The sequence below is a fragment of the Pelophylax lessonae genome (genome assembly GCF_965119305.1).
Source record: "Pelophylax lessonae genome assembly, chromosome: 10".
In the NCBI taxonomy this organism is placed as follows: Eukaryota; Metazoa; Chordata; class Amphibia; order Anura; family Ranidae; genus Pelophylax; species Pelophylax lessonae.
In genome coordinates, this window is record NC_138777.1 from 202,055,764 (window position 1) to 202,072,702 (window position 16,939).

The following is a 16,939-nucleotide window of genomic DNA, read 5'->3' on the forward strand; positions in this document are numbered from 1 at the left end:
CGAAAACATTTTTCTTGTTCAATAACAGAATAAACGTGTAGGTATTTGTGCAAAAAAAAATTGTGTGACCAAGACCACGCATGTTCGGAAATGAAAGAATACATTACAATAAAATTCAAACATTAACCAGTTCTGGAGCGGAAGGTTTTCCCCCTTAACCACGTCCCGACCACCCGCCCCCTATTTACTGCGGCAGGGTGGCTCTCCTGCGTAAACCGATGTAGATCTACGACAGTCGCGCATGGGAAGCTAGGGGGCTAGCGCACCCCGCTGGCGGCGCACTCTCACCCCCACTCGGCAGCGGGGAAGCCGATGCGTGTGTCAGGCGGCTCCGATTGCCGCCTGACACCCACGATCGCTCCCCGCAAGAAGAGAAGGACGGTCGGCTGTTGTAACACAGCCGACCGTCCTCTCTGAAATGATCACAGAGCTCATGTGATCCTTCTATATAGGATCACATGTCTCTATGGTCATCTCAGAAGCCACGCCCCCCCCACAGTTAGAATTACTCCCCTAGGGTCACATTTAACCCCTTGATCACCTATACTGTTAACCCTTCCCTGCCAGTGTCATTATTACAGTGCAAATTTTTAGCACTGATTACTGTAGTAATGTCACTGATACCCCCAAAAGTGTCAAAAATGACAGTTAGGTGTCCAATCTGTCCGCCACAATGTTGCAGTCCCGCAAAAAATCGCAGATCGCCGCCATTACTAGGAAAAAAACAAACAAAAAACAATAAAAATGACATAAATCTTTCCCGTAGTTAGTAGATGCAATAACTTTTGCGCAAACCAATCAAAATACACTTATTGTGATTTTTATTATCAAAAATATGTAGTAGAAAACAAATTGGCCTAAAATGTTAAAAAATTTAGATTTTTAAGTTTTTTTTTTTTTTGAGAATGTCATATAGCAGAATGTGAAAAATATTGTTTATTTCTCTTTCAAAATTGTCACTCTTTTTTTGTTTATAGCGCAAAAAATAAAAATCGCACAGGTGATCAAATACCACCAAAAGAAAGCTTTATTTGTGGGAAAAATAGGACGTCAATTTTTTTTGGGGTAAAGCGTCGCACGACCGCGCAATTGTCCATTAAAAATAACGCAGTGCCGAATCGTAACATAGGGCCTGGTCATTAAGGGCAGTGTTGCCAACCCCCTGGAGTGAAATTTACTGGCAGAACGCCAAAATTTACGGATGGCACCAATTTTTTACTGGCACTGCAAAAATGTACATAAAATAGCTGTTTTCAGTGCTAAACCGTGCAAATATGAATAATTAAACTATAAACATGTAGATAGTGCTATTAGCAATGTGTTTAAGTTAAACAAAAGTCATAAACCATATTTCTCCATTTACATGAAGGTCAGATTAATATAACCCAGTCAGCACAGAGTTCCCCCATATATCAGAGTGTGCAGGATTCCCCCTTACAGTGTAACTCTGACGTAAAGAGGAATGCTGCAGATCTTGATTTAAGGGGGAACTCTGATGTAAGCAGGTGCTCTGGTGACCAGAAACCACCTTATATCAGAGTCCACTGCATTCTCCTTTACATCAGAGTTCCCACTTACATCAGGGTCTGCAGCATTGCCCTTTACATCAGAGCTCCCTTTTACATCAGGGTCCACAGAGTTCCCCCTTGCACTGTAAGGGGAGAATCCTGCAGACTCTGATGTAGAAAAGAATATCAGGAACTCTGATGTGGGGGGAGGGGGAATCTGGTGACCAGAGACCACCTTCCGCATTTTAATTACACTAAGGTAAGGGGGGAGGGATTCCCTGCTATAAGGGGGAAACCTTTATATTAGTTCCCTCTTACATTATTATATTCACCCAGCATTTACATCAGTAACCCCCCGTTAGACTGGCCTGGCGGCGCTGTCACTTACCTGAGGGTGGTCAGCTGTCACTTACCTGAGGGTGGTCAGAGGCTGCGGACATCATACAGAAGGTGGTTAGAGGCTGTGGACATGACACCAGAGGTGGTCAGAGGATGCGGACATGGTACAGGAGGTGGTCAGAGGATGCGCGGACATGGTACAGGAGGTATTCAGAGGATGCGGACATGGTACAGGAGGTGGTCAGAGGATGCGCGGACATAGTAAAGGAGGTATTCAGAGGCTGCAGACACCCCCATTCCCCCCCCAACAGTAGTGTCCTAATCTGCCCCCCTTCACCCTCCACATCAGTGTCCACCTCTGCCACCCTTTACATCACCCTCCCACAGCAGCGTCCTCCTCTGCCCACCTTCATATACCCTTTACAGCACTGTCCTTCTCTGCCCCCACTTCAGCCCCCACAGCACTGTCCTTCTCTGCCCCCTGCCTTTAGCCCCCCACAGCACAGTGTCCTTCTCTGCCCCACTTCAGCCCCCACAGCTCTGTCCTTCTCTGCCCCCTGCTTTTAGCCCCCCATAGCACAGTGTCCTTCTCTGCCCCCACAGCACTGTGCACTTCTGCCCCCACAGCACTGTCCTTCTCTGCCCCCTGCCTTTAGCCCCCCCACAGCACTGTCCTTCTCTGCCCCTTGCCTTTAGCCCCCCACAGCACAGTGTCCTTCTCTGCCCCCACAGCACTGTCCTTTTCTGCCCCCACAGCACTGTCCTTTTCTGCCCCCACAGCACTGTCCTTCTCTGCCCCCTGCCTTTAGCCCCCACAGCACTGTCCTTCTCTGCCCCCTGCCTTTAGCCCCCACAGCACTGTCCTTCTCTGCCCCCTGCCTTTAGCCCCCACAGCACTGTCCTTTTCTGCCCCCACTTCAGCCCCTACAGCACTGTCCTTCTCTGTCCCCAGTTCTCACATGAGTCTCCTCTTCTTCTCTAGCCGCAGCGCCAGCAAGACAGTGTCACTGTCTTTTAAAAATGGCGCCAACCGTTGCCAGTTCGTCACTGTGCATGCACCAGCCCAGCCGGAAATAGGTGAGCTTTTCCGAGCCCGACAGGCTTCGGAACGGCGCATGCGCAGTTGCGTGGCGGCCGTTCTGCCATCTTTTTTACGGGCGCCGCTGCCCCTAACGGACATTTACGGGCAGCCCGAAAATGGGCTAAAATTTACGGGCTGCCCTTAAATCTACGGGCGGTTGGCAACACTGATTAAGGGGACAAATCCTTTTGGTCTTAAAGTGGTTAATGACCAGGCCATTTCTGGCGATATGGCACTGCCTTACTTTAACTGTCAGTTGCGCAATAGTGCGAAGATGTACCCAAGTAAAATTGATGTCCTTTTTAACCCACAAATAGAGCTTTCTTTTGGTGGTATTTGATTACCTCTGTTTTTTTTTTGCGCTATTAACAAAAAAAGAGTGACAATTCCGAAAAAATATATTTTTTACTTCCTGCTATATAACATTCCCAATAAAAAAAGTTTAAAAATCAAATTTTTTCATCATTTTAGTCCAATTTGTATTCTGCTACATATTTTTGGTCAAAAAACCCCAATAAGCGGATATTGATTGGTTTGTGCAAAAGTTATCAAGTCTACAAACTAGGGGAAAGATTTATGTCATTTTTGTTTTTTTACTAGTTATGATGGCGATTTTTAGCAGGACTGCGACATTGCGGCGGACAAATCTGACACTTAACTGACATTTTTTACACTTTTGGGGGGACCAGATCCATTACTACAGTAATCAGTACTAAAAATATGCACTAATACTCTACTACGGACACTGGCAGGGAAGGGGTTAACACCAGGGCGATCAAAGGGTTAAATGTGTCCCTAGGGGGTGCTTTCTAACTCTGAGGGGGGGAAGGGCTAGCTGCATGAACACAGAGACCTGTGTTCCTAAATAGGAGGATTCCTGTGTTCATAACTGACAGAACAGCGGTCTGCCGCGTTTACAATGGCAGAACGCCGTTCTGCCTTCACGGGGAGCGATTGTGGGTGCCCGGTGGCAATCGTGGTCGCTGAACCCGTTTATTGGCTCCCACTAGCGGTCCCGCGAAACTACGTACAGTTACGTTGTTTCGTGGGACAGAGCCGACTTGCTGCAGTATATGTACTACTGGCGGTCGGCAAGTGGTTAATACATTTCATCACTTCTGAAGCTGTATTCTGTTGTACGAGATATTACGTAACTTTAGTAACCTATTGGTATTTTGGCACAATACGTTTTACTGTAAAAAGTATAACATCTTGACAAACATTCACCCACGCAGGGGTGTAATTCAGTGAGCACTAGTTGTCTACTGGGCAACCTAATGGGATAACCCAAAGGTCCATATAAGTAACCAATTAGTTTTCAATATCAGAATAGCATGCAAAAAAAAAACGGACTATCGTATGTATAAGAGAAGTGGCCTAATCTTTGTACATAGACTTATGGCCGGAATACACAATTAGAATATCGCCCGATCATTCGACCACCGACTAATGAAAAAGTGTTCGTTGGTCGAAAACGTTGCCAACATACACGGGCCGAATATCGCCCGACCGTTGTCCACCGACCATCGAAACAGTGTTCAGTGTGATGATGTTCCACAGATTTCAAATGAACGACCTTAACACCAACGTATAGAATATCGTTCATTCGCAAACGAGACGACAGAATTTTTCGTTTTTTTCAAACGGTATTTTTCGTTCACAATATCGATATCGGTCACTGATGGCTGGGCATTAACGAGTAGAATATTGGCCGATCGTTCGCTGAACGGAAATTTTCGGACGATTTTCTTATCGTGTATTCCAGCCATTAGAAAATATTCACCCAATTACAGGAAGTGGAACATTTACAGATCTACTGATAGGATCAACAGATAATAAAACACTGAGGACAGACTGCAGCACAACATATATCATATTTTTTTCCCCCCCAGAGTTCCACTTTATGTAAGCATAAGATGAAGGTGGAGTGATTTACTAAAGGAAAATAGTTCACTTCACAATGGAAGTTCTCTGGAACTTAGTGAATGAGGTGAAGCTCTGCTGACTTCCACCATCCAATTATGAGCAAAAAATCCTGTTTATTCTTCCTTGCACATGATTGGGTATTCTTTGCAAAGTGAAATTATTTCACTACATTTACTAAACTCTGGGGAAAATTCCATGGCAAAGTCAATAGCCTATTTGTCTTTAGTAAATCAACCCTTTACTTCCACGCTTGTTCATAACCACACCATGCACTGTGTGGGTAGAGTCAAAGTTCCTACCTATTCTTAATGACACCCTACACTGTGGGGGTGGTATTATAGTTCCTGCAATGTGGAAGTGGAATTCCTTCCTGTTTCTAACTATACTCTGTACTGAGGGGCAGTCATAGTTCCTGTGTTCCTAGCCCACCCTCCATCCTTCATGATGAAACTAAATTGTCAGATTGGAAATGTTCAGCTGTTTTTACTCATAATACTCGGCTCCTTTCTGGGTCACTTTAGATGGTATTTCTCTTGATCCCCCAGCCCCCCCCCCCCTGCTTCCTCCCCATAGTCAGCGCCTCTCTAGGTCACAACAGATAGGCTTCCTCCTGCTCCCCAATCTCAACTGCATTTTAGGCTACTGTAGATGGCTGTCCTCCATCCTCATCTCCTCCCTAGGTTACCATAGATCAGTGGTCCTCAACAGGTCCTCAATAGGGCCCATTAACAGACCAGATTTTAGGTATTACCTTGGGGAGATGCAGACTAGAGTACTGCAATCACTGAGCAGCAAATGATATCACCTGGGATGTATTTCAGTTATCTTGCAAATCTGGCCTGTTAGTGGGCCCTGTAGGCCAGGGTTGAGGACCACTGCCCTAGATGACTGTTCCCCAACTTCAGCTCCTCTTTAGACCACCACCAATGGCCTTTATGCTGCTTCTTATCCTCAGTTCATCTCTAGATCATGATGGACAGCTGTCCCCATCCTCAGCTCCTCTCTAGTCCACCAAGAATGGCCTTTCCCCAGCCTCCAGCCTCAGTTCCTCTCTAGGCTACCACAGACAGCATTTCTCTTGACCCGCTCCCTCCTAGTCCACCATGATGGAGTATTTCTCTTGTCTCCCATCCTCAGCTCCTCAGTAGACCATCACAGGCAGCCTGTCTCCTGCCCCCAACCTCAGCTTCTCTCTAGGTTACGAGGGGTGCCTTTCTCCTGCTCCTTATCCTCAGCTATGCTCTAGGTCAGAATAAACAGCCTTTCTTCTACCCCCCAACCTGAGCTCCTCTCTAGGGTTAGATCACCTTTTTTCAGAACCCACATCTACAGCTCTTCTCTTCACCGTAGATGGCCCTTTTCCTGCCCCCCCCCCCCCACCCTCCACTCTGTTTTAGGCTACTATGGGCAACCCTTCTTCTGCCCCCCATCTTTATCTCCTCGCTAGGTTACAATGGACAGCCCCTCCTCTGCCCCCCCCCCCCCCATCATCTGCTCATCCCTAGGGTCACAATGGACAGCTTTCCTCCTGCTCCTCATCTTAGTTAGGTCATGATGTATGGCTTTTCTTTTTTCCCCATCCTCATCTGCTCTCTAAGCCACCATGAACAGCCTTTCTCCTGCCCCTCTCTAGGTTTTCCTTTTGCCTGTCCTATGTACCATTTTGGTCTCAGTGTCTTGGGTGGTTGATGAGAATTGGTTTTGTGCTGCGAAAGCATGTCGCAGTATGAACTGGACAACAAAGGTAATCATTAACTTATGTTAGGAAACAAGCTTACCCTCTCACAAGCCCAGTCCATTCTGAACTGTTGCCCTCGGCAAGGCTCCTCACTGTTGACTGTGTCACCTGGCCATGCTGGGATTCAGGACTAATGGGGCATGGAGTATCCTTCTGTTTTTGTACGTTACCCTGTTGCCTCCATCTGGGGCATTTTGGCTCTTGGACGTCCTCTTTCCTCCTAGTATCACCCCCAAAGTGACTCTGAGCAACAACACTTCTCCAGTCTTGCTAGGTAAGACATTTTCGCTGATTCAATAATGATAGTTCTAGGAATGGGCGGTTGTTTGTGCTGGACATTGGAAAGACCCTTGTGGCTATTTGTATTTACCGTAATATTATTTTTATTAATATGCTTTGTTTCCATTATGATGAGTTGGAAGGGGATCAGTTCACACTTCCCAACCACAATATCATTAAATAAAAGTGATTCACGTCATGTCATTCATTGCTTACATAATGTAAATCTCCCATGAGTCACTTTGTTTTTTATATGGGACCACTGGCTTATAGAACATACGTTGCATAACACGCGGCTCCATGCTTATTAGTTCCCATAAGTGTTAAATATGAAGCAATGATTTATTAAACAGGATAACCTTTGTACATTTAAAGAAGAACTACTGACAAAAAATATCTTTAAGTAGTGTTTTACAAAGTAAATATTTTTCTGGAATTCATAATCAATAATTATTATTACAATTATGACCAGCATCTGTGCGATGACCTTTCACTAATTGTAAAGTGATACACTTAAAGTGTATCTAAACCCAACAAGAAAAAATGTAACATCTCCCCATCTCCGATGTAATAGAGATGAAGAAAGGCTGACATGTTTACAGCCCATCTTGGGTGACAACCATGGTTCCTTCCATATATGCAGTGTAGTGGGTGAGCGTTGTCACCCTAGCACAGGAAGTGTGTTATTGGCAGGATTACTAGATAAAAATAAAGGATAGAGGCAGAAAATTTAAAACCAATGCAGCCACTACATCTAAGAACTGGTAAGCTGCAATATATGGTATTTAAGTTTTTGGGTTTTATATATATATGCTTTAACTTAGTCATTGATCCGTCCACACTGGGCAGTGATTGCTAAACCTAAGATGGCCTCGATCCTACAGATGACCTGTAGAGATACCAGGTAATCATTAACTAATGCAGCTAGTAGAGACTTCTCACGACATCACTAGAGTATCTCCTTCTGGTTCCTGGGTACCCCCCTATTCTTGAGATCTTATTTCAGTTACCTGCCGCAGGCCCTTTAATGGGGGCCTTACCTCTGGGGGCCTTGTCTCAGGTATAGAGTAAAGAGCTTCCTTTTTTATAAATCTTTCATGCAAATATATGTAATGGTTTTTACTGTGTCTATTACCTTCAGTGCCTGGCGCCTTTGGAAATCAACTAGAAGCAAAAGTGGATAAAGAAGAAGTTGTAAATTGGATGTGCCATCACAAGACTGAAGATTATTTCACCTTGTGGCTGAACCTGAACATGTTTCTTCCTCTCGGAATAGACTGCTGGGTTGATAACATCAGGTATTATTATTATTATTATACAGGATTTATATGGCGCCAACAGTTTGCGCAGCGCTTTACAATGTGAGGGAAGACAATACAGTTACAATGCATTTCAAAACAGGAGGAACTAGAGGGCCCTGCTCATTAGAGCTTACAATCTAGAACAGGGGCCTTCAAACTATGGCCCTCCAGTTGTTCAGGAACTACAATTCCCATCATGCCTAGTCATGTCTGTGAATGTCAGAGTATTACAATACATCATGGGATGTGTAGTTCTGAAACAGCTGGAGGGCCGTAGTTTGAGGATTCTTGATCTAGAAGGATCAGACAGATTGCCCTTTCCCTATACAGAGGGTTGAATGGTCATAAATTCGGGGACTCTGCAGAGAATATTCACTTCTGTCTGATTACATGTATCTGTACCGGGGCTAATGGACCCTCATTAGTTGGAAAGTTCTTGTGAAAATGGCCATGAGGCTCTCATAGGCAAAATTGGGTTCTCCAAGCTCAGTACTAGCATATAAAACTATACCAAAGCTCTATTCCCAGGGAAGGCAGCCATCATAGTTCCCCGTGCATCATCATTTCATTAATGGAAAGTATTTAGGGAAAAATTTACTTTTAAAATTATATTTTTATGGTTATTTTAAACCTTCCGCCAACAATCCTTCCCAAACACTTCTGAGATGGCTTTGTGATGGATATCAAACAGACAAGGTGGGGGGATTTACTAAAACTGGTGCACACGGAATCTGGTGCAGCTTGTTCAATTGAAGTGGTTTCTAAAGGCACAAGGTTTTTTACCTTCATGCATTCTATGCTTAAAATGTAAAAAAACTTCTGTGTGCAGCACCCTCCCTCCAGCCCCCTCTCGATCCAGCCATGTCCACCAGAGCCTTGGTTCTTCGGGGGACTCACCTTACTAAATGGCTTTTGGCAGCAGCAGGAGCCATTGGTTCCTGCTGCTGTGAAACACAGCCAGTGAGCCAATCAGGAGATGGAGGGGGTGGGCCTGAGCTGCGGTTCCATGTGTGAATGGACACAGAAAGCCAGAGGTCGGGAGTGCACCCGGCAGGAGGGAAGGACCCCAGAAGAGGAGGATCTGGGCTGCTGTGTGCAATGTTTGTTATTTTAAAAAGAAAAAAAGACTTTAATATCACTCTAAGCTATGACAATAAAGCCTGGAAACTGGTTACCATGCACAGCTTCACCAGATTCTGTGTGCACCAGGTTTATTAAATCTCCCCCAATGGGAGACATGGGTCCTGTGAGGACCACATTGGTACCTGTATGAAGCTTCTACTGTCCTCTGCATGATATGCACCATTGGCATCCACAAAGATTGCCATCTAAGTTGGGTTTGCCAATATCTGTTGTACTTTGGACAGTCCATCATGCAGCCCAGTTTCTCTATGCGTGGGCAGATTTACTTTTCTAGAAAATAAATATGTTTCTGTTCACAGAGTTGTTTATAACAAGACAACGAGAACGGCTTCTAACGCGCCTGGAGTGGATGTCCATGTCCCCGGGTTTGGAAAGACATTTTCTGTTGAATATCTAGATAAAAGCAAGTTAGCTGGTGAGAAATTGTAAATATATTCGCTGTGACAAAAATGTAAATTCTGACTGTAAAATGCAATGCTAGATTCTGTTGTTTTGTCATGTAAAGTCACTTAAAATGAACCCTTCCCTCTTCTTGTGTACACTCGACACTGACAAGGCAGCACCATATGTCTGACCTTGGCAGCACCAAATGTCTGAGGATCGAACCCTCCCCACTTTATTCAACACTATGATAAAATGATCTGGCTGGAATTCCAAAATGTAGGAGTTTTTGTTACAGGAAAGTGAAATTGGTTTCCTTTTGTGTTATTCAATGTTGTATTACTCTTCTTAGGCTATCTTCACACCCTTGTACAAAACTTGGTGAACAATGGCTATGTGAGAGACAAGACGGTCCGGGCAGCACCCTATGACTGGAGACTTGCTCCCAGTAAGTATTAGTTCAGTCTAGGTTTGGAGGAAGCATTCACTCTATCAGTGCCATCTTAAGAGCATTAAAGGGCCCTGGGCAATGCAGTGCACTGGGGCCCTGCCTACACAATCACCCACAAGGCTCAAAATGCTAATTATATTTATTGGTACAGCAGTGCCAGGCTAATGACAGCTTCCAAGTTCGGTGGGTGGGTCCGGTGAACACACACACCGATGGGAGTCAGACTCGACTGTCCTGTGTGTGCCTGTTCATTGGAGGCGGACAGTCATTCCTGCAGTTGTGGGCTCCCCCTCCACGGCCCAAGTGACCTGACATCAGGGCAGGGCTGACAGGCGCTTGCCACCTGCTAAGTTCGGCGGCGAGATGCACACGGGAATCGGGACCAATGCTTGGCTGGAGCTGGGTCGCTAGGCAGGTGGGGCCCACGGGCAACTGCCCAGTGTGCCCATTCGGTAAGATGGCCCTGCTCTCTATTGCTTTCTCTGAGGAAATACCTCCAAGGTCTAGCTCAGAGGTGTCCAACCCTTTGACCTTCCAGAGCAACATTAGAAGACACGAAGTTGTCTTGTGCAGCACATAAAATACAATAAGGATAGCTGATGAGCAGAAAAAGTCAGGCAGATCAAAAGTTAACAATCACTGATATAGATAATGTACCTGACTGAGTAAAAAAAAAAAAAAAAAAAAAAAAACTTTTTTTTTTTTGTAATATTTTTTATTATAAAAGGTAAATTAGGGCAACATAAAACAAGTGTGATTGTAATAATATTAAGTAACACATCAATATCTGGTTCGATGGATGTAGTATGAATTTTCAATTAATTCTCAAAGTGCTCATCAGATATTTTGGTTCTCATTTTGCCCATTATGTGTTTTTATCCTTGAAAATATTTGCTCACAAATATAGGCGCTGCCGAAAATTACTGGCATGAATAAGGCATGAATGAATAAGGCATGATTGTGAAAAGTGGGACGCTGTCAAATTTTTCTTTGGTTGCATGTGTTCGCCAAGTGTAAAACACTTTTTTTTTTTTTTTTTTTACATTTCCAAATAAATTAACATTTTAGGTAAGTTTACAATTTTGTTTTAGCCATCTCGAACCGCATGCAGCCCAAGGGCCGCAGGTTGGACACCCTGGTCTAGCTGGTAGTTGTTAGTCATGTTCATCTGGGTTGGTTTTGAATTGTTGAAGGATCTTTCACCATTCACCTAAGAAGCTTCTTTAGCTGATATAACATATAATGTGACAATAAAATGACATGGATAAATAAAAAACTTGGCAGACATCCCCAGGGTCTAAACTTTCCTGTTTCCAGTCATCCCAAACTCCAGTAATCTCAGGGGCCACAATTTTAGTATCTAATACTCCAATGGGCTACAATCCCAATCTTTATTAATTAATCCAAGGTGCCACATTCACTAACTTCAATAATTCTAGGGGCCACAATTTCGGCCTCCAATACTCATAGGGGCCACACAAACACTGCCTCCAATACTTCCAGCGGCCACAAGTGCTGTCTCCGTTACTCCCAGGGGCAACTTTCAATGTATCTAAAAATCAGCGGGTCCACAATTAATGTCTGTAATATTCCCAGGGGCCTCATTCACAGTCTCCTATAATCTCAAGGACCACAAGTGCCTCCTCTGATAATCCCAGGTGCAACATTCAATATCTTTAATAATCCCAGGCTCCACATTTGCAGTCTCCAATAATCTCAGGGACCACAATTGCAAACTCTAATGGTCCCAAGGGCCACAGTGACAGCCTCCAATAGTTCCAGGAGCCACAGTCAAAGTCTCTAGTAATTCTAATGGCTTAGTAGAACATCAGCTATCTCCCTCCCCCTTCCCCCCCCCCAACAACATGCTGTTGGATGGACATTTCCTTATACAGTAAACCCCCCTCCATTGCGGGGGTTACGTTCCGGACCCAGCCGCGAAAAGTGAAATTCCACGAAATAGAAAAACCCTATTAAAATGCATTGTAGGCATGTTTTTTTACTGTCACTGTACGTGTAAAAGCATTTTAAGGTCTTTAAAAACACTTTTAAAACAATAGAAACTCATTTAAACACATAAAAGATACTTAGAGACAGAGCAAGAGCTACGAAAAACACAAAAATATTTCATTTTTAATGATTTATATAGTAAAATAACATTACAAAAAAAAAACGCGAATTACCGGGACCGCAAAAACTGAACCGCGATGGAGCGGGGGATTACTGTATTTGGAAAATGTAACCTACGCCCATAGAGGTAGCTCTCAGGAATTTTGAGAAGATCTGGAATGGATGATTTAGTGACCCAACCCTCACACCACCCGCTATAACTATGAACAGAATACTTGAGTAGTATAGACAGATTCTGTATCTTTTCCAATGTAAAATAACTGTTCAATTACGATGCATGATTAGTGAAATAATGAGAACACAAGCCACCGTCCTTTCACAATCAAATAATGTCTTATTATCTGAACCTCTGATTCACAACCGTTACATTCCAATCACTTTATATTACTGAATACGATTATAATAAAGTTCCTGCCTCTACTTCAGATGGACAGAAAGAATACTTTGAAAGACTGCAGAAGCTTATAGAAGACATGCACAGAGAATATCAGAAGCCAATTTTTCTTACCGGACACAGCCTTGGTAATATGTATATTCTGTACTTCTTGAATCATCAGCCTGCGCAGTGGAAAGAAAAATATATTAAAGGATTCATCTCACTTGGAGCACCATGGGGGGGAGCAGTGAAGCCATTAATGGTACTCATGTCAGGTAAGTGCCATCATGACAATGACTGCACACCATGTGTTCCATATGAGCTTGTACAAGATAAAGCTGCAGTACAGTACATTGTATCTCCCAGACAAACACAGGTCATTTATGACAACATGATCCATTCTGAGGGTACAGCACATTGTATCTTCCAGATGGAGACGGTCACACTACGGTAATTTATGACAGCACCCAGTCTGAGGGTGCAGCACAATTCTCCCAAATGGAGATGGTCACACTGCAGTTCTCCTCAACGTTTTCCTGCACAACAACACAAAATAGTCATCTGTATTACTGGTATGATCAAACCATCACTAAGTATTTAGTGTAACTGACCCCCTTAGTATTCACATTTTTACTGCATTGTTGTGGGAGGACAAACATCTCTTTTAAATCCGGTCTCAAGAATTTAGCAGCAGAAACCTTTACTTCTGATGATATTTTGTCCCACACCCACAATAAATACTCATTCTTGCTACTCCATGACTGATTTTCATAGTTTTAGAACTGCTTATATCATATGATAAAAGTGTCCGGCTCTGATGCTCCAAACAAACAGAAGCTTATGTGGTCTTCTTGCACCAATAGGATGAGTGAACTTACATTACAGTGTGGTAGTTTTGGGACTTTTCTATTTTCTCTCTGGTTTATTCCCATGTTACAGACGGGTCAATGTCTTTGTATTCTGGAATAGGCATTCATTTTTTACTCTGCATTCACAGGAGACAATCATGGGATTCCAATGGTTTCGAACATTAAAATTCGAGAAGAACAACGCATGACGACCACAAATCCCTGGATGATACCCACAAACCTGGCCTGGCCCGAATCCCATGTCTTCATTTCCACCCCATCCTATAACTATACGTACAAGGACTACCAGAAGTTGTTCAAGGACATTGACTTTGAGGATGGCTGGTACATGTGGGAAGATACGAAGGGCCTACTGGATGGGCTGCCTCCACCAGGTGTGGAGACATACTGCATCTATGGAACAGGTCACCCTACAGCAGAGACCTTTATCTACGGGGATGGTTTTCCTAATGAGCCACCTATAGATATCCACTATACAGATGGGGATGACACTGTGCACACAAGAAGCCTGGAACTCTGTAAACTCTGGAAGACTCAACAGAAAGAGAGGGTTCATGTTATTGAGCTACATGGAATGGATCATCTCAGCATGGTCTTCAGCAACAGAACATTGAATGTTATTAATGAGATTTTGTTGGGACATGACTACTAAACTCTATGTTACTCCTTTGAATACTACAGTGGTCCTACTCATAGGATATAGATGACAGTATGAAGGTGTGAGTGTTTGCGAGTGTCTGTGCTGGTCAATGTGTGAGATTTCTTCCCTTCATAGCAGTTATCACACAATCTCAGGTAACATCATGTTCTATTCTTAGAAGCAGATTAGATTGTTTACACTGAGTAGGACTGCAACATACAAATTCTCTTATTAAAGTGAACCTGTCACAAGCCAAATGCAGCAGATGTTCTCTGCCAAGGTACACTGTCACTAGATTAAAAACTTGAAGAAAAAAAATATGTCTCTGTAAAGATAAATTAAATGCAGGTCACTACCAATCTCAGCTCTTAGAAAAGATCCAGAAGATTCCAACAATTTTCCAGGAGTCTGGTCCCAGCTCAGCATTGTGGTTCCATCTCCCAGCAGGGACTAGACGGGAAGCATGAGTGGACAAGAAGCACAATGCAGTGTGGGTGAGCAGACAAGAAGTGCAGTGCTGAGTGAATGTTCAGACAGGAAGCACAGTGCTAAGCAGGTGAGCAGACAGGAAGCACAGTGCTAGGCAGGTGAGCAGACAGGAAGCACAGTGCTAGGCGGGTGAGCAGACAGGAAGCACAGTGCTAGGCGGGTGAGCAGACAGGAAGCACAGTGCTAGGCGGGTGAGCAGACAGGAAGCACAGTGGTAGGCAGGTATGCAGACAGGAAGCACAGTGCTAGGCAGGTATGCAGACAGGAAGCACAGTGCTAGGCAGGTGAGCAGACAGAACGCACAGTGGTAGGCAGGTTGAGCAGACAGGAAGCACAGTGCTAGGCGGGTATGCAGACAGAACGCACAGTGGTAGGCAGGTTGAGCAGACAGGAAGCACAGTGCTAGGCGGGTATGCAGACAGAATGCACAGTGGTAGGCAGGTTGAGCAGACAAGAAGCACAGTGCTAGGCGGGTATGCAGACAGAATGCACAGTGGTAGGCAGGTTGAGCAGACAGGAAGCACAGTGCTAGGCGGGTATGCAGACAGAACGCACAGTGGTAGGCAGGTTGAGCAGACAAGAAGCACAGTGCTAGGCGGGTATGCAGACAGAATGCACAGTGGTAGGCAGGTTGAGCAGACAGGAAGCACAGTGCTAGGCAGGTGAGCAGACAGGAAGCACAGTGCTAGGCAGGTATGCAGACAGGAAGCACAGTGCTAGGCAGGTATGCAGACAGGAAGCACAGTGCTAGGCAGGTATGCAGACAGGAAGCACAGTGCTAGGCAGGTATGCAGACAGGAAGCACAGTGCTAGGCAGGTATGCAGACAGGAAGCACAGTGCTAGGCAGGTGAGCAGACAGAACGCACAGTGGTAGGCAGGTTGAGCAGACAAGAAGCACAGTGCTAGGCGGGTATGCAGACAGAATGCACAGTGGTAGGCAGGTTGAGCAGACAGGAAGCACAGTGCTAGGCGGGTATGCAGACAGAACGCACAGTGGTAGGCAGGTTGAGCAGACAGGAAGCACAGTGCTAGGCGGGTATGCAGACAGAATGCACAGAGGTAGGCAGGTTGAGCAGACAGGAAGCACAGTGCTAGGCAGGTATGCAGACAGAACGCACAGTGGTAGGCAGGTTGAGCAGACAGGAAGCACAGTGCTAGGCGGGTATGCAGACAGAACGCACAGTGGTAGGCAGGTTGAGCAGAGAGGAAGCACAGTGCTAAGCAGGTGAGCACACAGGAAGTACAGTGCTTAGTGGGGGAGCAGACAGGAAGCACAAAAAAATCACAATAGGCGTATTTTGATTGGTTTGCGCAAAAGTTATCGCGTCTACAAACAAAAGATCTATGTCATTTTTATTTATTTAGTTATTTTACTAGTAATGGCCGCGATCTGCGATTTTTAGCGGGACTGCGACATTGCGGCAGACAGATTGGTTCCCTAACTGACATTTTTTACACTTTTGGGGGGGGGGGGGGGGTGGAGACCAGTGACATTACTACAGTAATCAGTGCTATAAATATGCAGTTACTGTAATAATGACACTGGCAAGGAAGGGGTTAACCTACTGGGTGATCAAGGGGTTAAATGTAAGCCTAGGGGAGTGATTACTAACTGTGGGGGGTTGGGCTTGTGAAATGACCAGAGAGACCTGTGATCCTATATAGAAGAATCACAGGCGCTCTGTGATCATTTCAGAGAGAAGAACGGTCAGCTGTGTTTACAACAGCCGACCGTTCTCTCTCAGCAGGAAGCAATAGCGGGTGGCCAGCGGTGCGTGCTCGCCCCCTGGCACCAGGCGCGCGACTGACGTACCCCCAAGTCGGTTCGCGCAGGAGGGACTGCCTGCCACAGTATATCTGGGGCGGGCGGTCCGGAACTGGTTAAAACACTTTTTTCCAGCAAGAACTCATCTATGGGGTCTTCTATTAAACTCTGCAGTATCTTCCTGACTATAAAAGGTAAACTAACAGGTCTATAGTTACTTGGTAAAGACTTTGATCCCTTTTTTAATATGGGCACCACATTGGCCCTACGCTAATCCAGTGGTACTATTCCAGTCCTTAACAAGTCCTGAAAAATTGGGTTTGAAATGACAGAGCTCAATACTTATAGGATCCGTGGGTGGATGCCATCTGGTCCAGGTGCTTTGTCCATCTTTATTCTGTCTAAATATTTCTGAACCATGTCACTTTTGAGCCATTGTGGATCATGTGGGGCTGTAAATAAAATCCCCAAGTGCAGTTAATGCTTTATTGCTGATTTTGTTGATTTATGTGTTGATTCCAG

General features: G+C 44.8%; 1 protein-coding gene across 1 annotated transcript; it reads left to right on the top strand.

The window, feature by feature from the left end:
• The first annotated feature begins 6,646 nt into the window (after nt 1-6,646).
• Nucleotides 6,647-14,465, top strand: LCAT (lecithin-cholesterol acyltransferase). The gene is made up of 6 exons (XM_082269718.1): nt 6,647-6,866; nt 8,013-8,169; nt 9,615-9,730; nt 10,049-10,144; nt 12,704-12,928; nt 13,651-14,465. The coding sequence occupies exons 1-6, from the start codon at nt 6,707-6,709 to the stop codon at nt 14,172-14,174; spliced, it is 1,278 nt and encodes a 425-aa protein (XP_082125844.1). The 5' UTR covers nt 6,647-6,706; the 3' UTR covers nt 14,175-14,465.
• The last annotated feature ends 2,474 nt before the right edge of the window (nt 14,466-16,939 follow it).

Excerpts from the sequence above, each read along its gene's own strand:
- LCAT (XM_082269718.1), top strand. The coding sequence starts at position 6,707 with ATGCTGGGATTCAGGACTAATGGGGCATGGAGTATCCTTCTGTTTTTG. Across the intron at positions 6,867-8,012 it reads CACTTCTCCAGTCTTGCTAG|TGCCTGGCGCCTTTGGAAAT; the intron begins GTAAGACATTTT and ends TATTACCTTCAG. Across the intron at positions 12,929-13,650 it reads ATTAATGGTACTCATGTCAG|GAGACAATCATGGGATTCCA; the intron begins GTAAGTGCCATC and ends CTGCATTCACAG.